The 6,388-nt window shown below is 40.3% G+C and overlaps 1 protein-coding gene across 1 annotated transcript in view; it reads right to left on the bottom strand.

Annotated features, from left to right (window-relative positions):
* Positions 1-3,276, bottom strand: part of LOC109485277 — a 3,582-nt gene extending 306 nt beyond the window's left edge. The window contains exon 1 of the mRNA XM_019788779.1: positions 2,854-3,276. Within this exon, the coding sequence (XP_019644338.1) occupies positions 2,854-3,211 (358 nt within the window). The 5' untranslated portion in view covers positions 3,212-3,276. The remainder of the gene's footprint in view (positions 1-2,853) is intronic.
* Between the last annotated feature and the right edge of the window lie 3,112 nt (positions 3,277-6,388).

Consider the following 6,388-nt stretch of genomic DNA (forward strand, 5'->3'; position numbering starts at 1 on the left):
GTGAACTTGATTTTCTGCTGGATGTTCTGTATTGAAGTGTCACAAATTTGTATTGTCTTGTATTGAGAGGGCATCGCTTTTGTGAAATTGATTATTGTTGATAACATGATAACTCATCAGTTTGGTCTTTTTGGCTTTGGTGGCATTTTGCTCTGTGTTGGTAGTTGTCCTACCAAGATGGAAATTCCAACTGAAGTGACTGAAGTTGAACAACATGCCACTCAAGCTCGACAGTAGTTTTCTATATCAGTGACTGAGCTTTACTTGTTTGTAAAATGTTATGACTTTGCTTGTATCAAAGATACTGGCTATTTAAGGTAGAATTGAATGTTACCTGTAACGTTACATGTTTTTTTTTTAATAGCAAACCAATGCTATAGTGGAAGACATGCTTTTGTGTCTTTCTGTTGTCCAGAACAAATTCATGTGTTGTTATTATCATGATAAGTGACAGTTTAACTCTTTGGTGGACGGGATCATGATTTGAACAGTCTAGCTTATGGTGTACATAATGTACCATCAACATAGCACCCAATGAACAGAAATCACTGACAGTGCAAGGGAATCGTATACAGCAAGCATAGAAGAAGATGAAAGCTACACAAAACTGTTTTGTTGTGTCTTTTTTCTGATGATTGTGTCATGTTTCCATTGAATGAATGAATGAATGAAGAATGATGCAGATGAGTTTTTGTCTAAATACAAAAGTAGTGTGTAAACCACCTTTGAAAAGAGGCAGCTTTGTGTATGATGTATAGGAGAGTTGTATCTTAAGTCACACTCCAGAGGTGCAGACATAGTCTTGTAAGACTGAACTGCCAGAGAGAAAGAGATAGGAAAGTTTATAGTACCCAAGGTTTCCAAATTGGACAAGGTGCTCTGCTGCACTAAACAAAACCCATTAAAACTCCCCAGCGACAACTGTCCTGAGATGGAGGCCATCTTGTACCAATGCTCAATGTTCTACAAAAGAATCTACCTGGATAATGGATAGCTTGGATTGTCTTGTTCCTGCCATCAAATAACCCAGAGGGCATCTTACACATGAGCTTGGATTTGCAATTATAGTAATGCTACCACCCATTTGGCTTTAGTACTTGCACTTCAGGGCTACCATGAAGGGTCGTGTGGAAGGAAAGTTCAGACTTTAACGTTACTCAAGTGGGCAGTCATGAACAAGTCTGTAAATAGCTATAATAATAGCACACACAGATACCACTGGGATCAATCCTGGTCTGCTCCTTAATAGGACAGAGCAGTTAGGAATCAGGCCAGGGTCCCCCCCATTGGAATTACCATTGCCTCAGGACTCAGCACACAGTGGGATTCAGTTCTTAGACTTGACTTTTCTGCATGAAAGAATCGTAACTGTTGGTATGTAATGTGCAGTGACACAGATGAAGGACCACTCCGTGTCCTAGAGCGTGATGTAGAGGGTTCAAGGCTCAAACTGATGCGTGCTGCAGATTACTACTTCTAGAAAAATGTCACTCTTTGATCAAGCCAACCTCATGCGGTACTAATAAGACTTCAACCTCCTGGCTTTGATATCTCATGTTGCTGAAATGGCATACATGCCAGATGGAAATGCAACATCCAAAGGCTAGAGTAATTCATTGGAAGTCATTCACCTTATTTGGGGACATGTTCGGGATTGCAACCTACTAGTACCTTTGTGCAATTCAATGTCTTCTGTACTAGGGGTATAGAATGATATAGGCCTGAAATCACTAGCAATAACCCTATCCTCTTGTAAAAAAAGATATTTCAATGTCAAGCAACAGAACCATTGGTTGTCAGGATGGCTCAGCTCAGGTTTTCATTGAAAAGAAATTAAATTCAACACACATAGATTGACCGAGGTTCATACAATTATTGCACCATTCATACCCAGCCTCCATGTATTCTCCAGCTGCTCAGCCTGTTTGATGTTCACAACCATCTAATCTTCTCAGAGCTGTTGAACACAAGATATTAACCTTTTTATAAATTTGCAAAAAATCATACGCTAAGCTGTGCTCACACAACATTACAGAAACTTCATTATTTATAATAAAAGGCAAAATCCACATGGACCCAGCAGCCCTATGATTTAAAGCCTAGTTATATTACACACTATTTTAAAATGATTTAGCTACCATAATCAAGGCATGCCTCAGTATCAATCTTCCATACTTTTCTTCATCCATTACTTAAATGTGCCCAATTGCTCTCATTAATTTACGCACATCATAGCAATTTTCACCTAATGATAAGGTGCCTACAGAACAATTTGTTGAACATGGCAATTTTTCCACCCAATGTTTTTCTAGCTCATAACAAATATGTCTGTATACTGTACAAGCTTGCATGCACTGATTAGATTCAGATTCAGATTTATTGATAATGACTTTGCATGTACGTGACAATTCACATGCACATGAAGTGCGTCATCATTTACAATTGTAAAATCACCAGAAAAACATTTAAAGTTACTATAAAATTACGTATTTAAAATGTTATGCACAGATAAAAGATGTAGAACCATGTCCAACTCGCTTATACCTAACAGCTACGACGCGCTCACAAACTGAGCAGTTAAACACAGTTAAGCAATACAGTAAATCATGGTCGTGTTAGCAGTCAGCCTGATACAGTAGTTTCAGAGATCTGGGTATAAAGGAAAGTTCATGTCTCTTGGTTTACTGTTAGTCATTGGCTTGTAACGACCTTCACGACGGAGGTTGTAACAGTTATCCTGGGGTGGGGTGATGAACTCATTCAGAGGCGAGCTACTGTCCCGGATTGTGTTGCGTAATGTTCTCAATGTAGCAGCGTCGCGTCTACTTGACAGCGAGGGCAGAGAGTCAGTAGGAACTCCAATGATTCTCAAACAACGTTTCTGGACAGATTCCAGCATGTTGGCAAGGTATTTTGGGAGTCCTCCCCACACAGGGCTGGCATACTCCAACAGAGGGCGAATAAATGTCAGGTAGATCTGAATTAACGCATCAGTAGGGAGCCCGGCCTTCTTAGCAGCAGTAAGGTAATATACACGTGGTCGAGATTTTGCCAGCATGTAGTGAACGTGAGTGTCCCAGGTAAGATTAGCAGTGATGTAAACTCCAAGGAGTTTGAAAGACGTAGTCCTCTGGATCACGTGACCGGATATAGTTGGATGGGGAGGGACAGGAATGTTTGCCTCCTTTCTTGCGCTTATAACCATGTCCATTGTCTTTTTCCCGTTCACGCCGAGAGAGTAGGTCTCCCCCCATTGAACAATGGAGTCAAGTGCATTTTGATTAAGGTAATAGACATGGGAACTCAAAGGACCGTTTCTCATGGGGTCTGAATTAAGTGACTGTATGTAATAGTACTCATGTACAGCTTTTCCTGAAAAGATGCAATTTGAAGAAGCATATTATCCATTTCCAATCTCATCTACCCCAGTTTTCTAAATGGCAACAAGCCAGCAGGTTTACTCCATACACCTCAGCCATCCCCAGATACTGTACATGTGCTGATCCTTTTTTCCGCTCCGTGAACTGTGCTGAACATGCTGTAGCTCTGCTAGTATCACAAGTCGTATCTTCTGTTTAGTGCATGCACTGAAGTCTCCTTCAAACATGCAGCTCAGAAACCGCCACATCAATCCTCTCAGGGTTCATGTTAATTTCAGAAGCCTTATTGGACACCTCACTGATCAAACTGGAGAAGTACTCTGTCATCATTTTGACTTGGCAATAACAGATGTATCCAAGCTGTGCTTTAATACATATAGAGGCTGAAGCAGAGTCCCTTGGTAGCAAGTTAGCTTCTCCTTGTGACAAGCCAAAGTGGTGTGATAAGACTTAGAGTGCAGGTAATCGGTAAGGATAAACTCCTGCTGCTTCTGAGACCTAAACTCAAGCTGGAGATGGCTTTTAGAAGAAATTTTAAGTGTCAGATCAAGGGCCAAGACAAACTAATGAGAGGACGTGATCGCTATAAATCTTCAGAGACAGCAGCAATACTTCTAGATCAGCAGACAGTACTGACACTGAGAAGAAGTGTTCAGCCATTACTCAGTGGAGAGCTTGCTGGGAAATGGACTGAGTACCGCTGCATATTGAGATCTCTGAGTTTCAGCTGCCGCAACTTTGTAACTTTCCGAGATTAACCACCTTTATCCATCAAGTGACTTTATTCGTCAGGCCATGTTGATTTGATTTTATGGATGACATCCGTGCGCGCATGAATTTTTTCCACAAAAAAAAAAAAGTTTTCAACCATACTGTAAATTGTACAAAACAGTTGCAAAATGAGCAAAAATATACCATAAGTTACAAAAAAAATTAATAAAAACTATACCAATGTCGTAGAATGCCAAAATCAAACGAAAAAAGACGAAATTGTAAAGAAATGAACTTGAAGACTAGATTATTCGCCAAACCATATTCTGTGCCATTTGCTCAACCCTCATGACCACGTAGATTTCATAATGAAAAGAACTTTTTTTTTTTGCAAAACTTTTTTTTTTATTCGCACGCGCGCATCAGTTTTGGGGCTCCCGGAGGATGTCATCCATATATATTAATCAAATCAACATGGCCTCACTTAAAAAAAAAAACATTGTATTCAAAGAGATCTCTGATGCAACCCAAAGTATGCACACTTTAGATATGCAAGAGTGCATACATGTTGCATTAACATATATTGTGTGCCTATTTTCTGGAGTATTGTTGTGAGGATAATGACTTACTTTAGGCACAATTTTCATTGATATGTCAAATGCAAGGTATTCCCTACCTTGTGTATGACAGTACCATTATGCTACATCAGGTCACATTACAGTAACTGCTGCAATAAAAACTACAAATATGGCCTTGTTCAAAATTTGTCTCCTTGACAAACTCGAGCTTCATCGCCATCCATTCAGCCTATCTCTTCCATGGACCATCAGCGCCACCTTGCAATACCTATCATAAGTACAGAGCAATCCTGAACTTGCTTGGACAATACTATAACGTAATCTTGTGGCTGACATCATAGGTGCACTGTAACGTTATATACATATCTGCTGACCAAGTGCAGGAAGAATGGAAATTTGTTCAGGACCCTGACAGTGAGAAATTTGTTAGAAGGAGAAGCATAAAGAGGAAATTCACAACTTTAACCAGAAAAAAAAAATTTCGCGTAACCATATATGTCTAATGTCTATGTTACATTGTACTTGTATATAAATGCAATGCCAAGCGGGTCTATTTTCCCGAATGCGCCAATTAAAAAAAAAAATTCCAGAAGAGGGGTAGATTTAGAACAGAACTGCACAGAACACAGTTGAAACGCTGGAACTGTAGCTGATAACCGTTAGTGGTGTACTTTGCTACTTATCCGCTGGATGGGGCGCGAGAAAAGCACATGCACAGCACAAGAACTACACCACTGGATCGGACGACAGCGCATATACATGAAAATTAAAAGTTATGAAGCCCGGCCTTTATCTACTAGTAACTCATTGGCCTACAAGCACACGCAAAATATGTAACAAGATCTCAAAAATCTTCTTCCATTTATCGTCCTGTAGAGCCGAAAAGATGTTCCAGGGAAAAATCTAGATCTGAGATTCTAGATTAGCTATGTGAAAACGTTATCTTTTATTTATTTATTTATTGTTCTTACCAAGTTGACAGCTTCAATTTCACCACAAGTAAAAGACACGGCTCAACTTGACATGTGCACCGAAACTACAAGTATTTAATTTTGCTGTGTTTTGACAAAAAATATCGTATTCTGCCCACTTATGATTATTATGTTAGTCATTGCAACTCGTTAAGAGGCTCTGTGGAGATTGTCCATGGCGTAACCTAACGACTCCCAGTCCTACACGCGAACGCTAATTTAAATTAGCTGTCTATCACGTGGACCACACCAGGCTCTATGGGAAAATCAGCGTAGATATGAGGTCATTGACCCCTTTTTTGCGGCTAGTTTGAGGAATTACAGACCCTCCGTTGGGAAGGCCACCCGAGGGGCGACCTTCACCGAGTTTCCGCCCTTCAGGTAGCATCGAGTGACATAACGCTTTTGTATAGCGCTCGGACTGCTCAGAATTACGAGGAAATTAGACGGGGCGGCGAAGTCCTAGCACCGAAAAGTAAAATTATCGAACTAAATCGGCACAAAGAAATGTAGCGATAGTTATCAAAAACAATATCAGTGTCAAGGACAAGCAAGTGTTTATATCCAGCGGCGAAAAATAACAGATGTCGATATTTCACAACCGTCAAGACTTATTTGGGGGCCCATTTGGTGAAGGCCTGAGTTTCTCCGGAATTGGTAGATACTAATCTCCAAGCAGATCTTTTGGTGGGGGTAAGACAGTATCAAATTGGCCAGTCTGTATCCATTTCCCCACCCACTTGGTGGG

This window comes from Branchiostoma belcheri, unplaced genomic scaffold (assembly GCF_001625305.1).
Source record: "Branchiostoma belcheri isolate BF01 breed outbred unplaced genomic scaffold, Haploidv18h27 scaffold74, whole genome shotgun sequence".
NCBI lineage: Eukaryota > Metazoa > Chordata > Leptocardii > Amphioxiformes > Branchiostomatidae > Branchiostoma > Branchiostoma belcheri.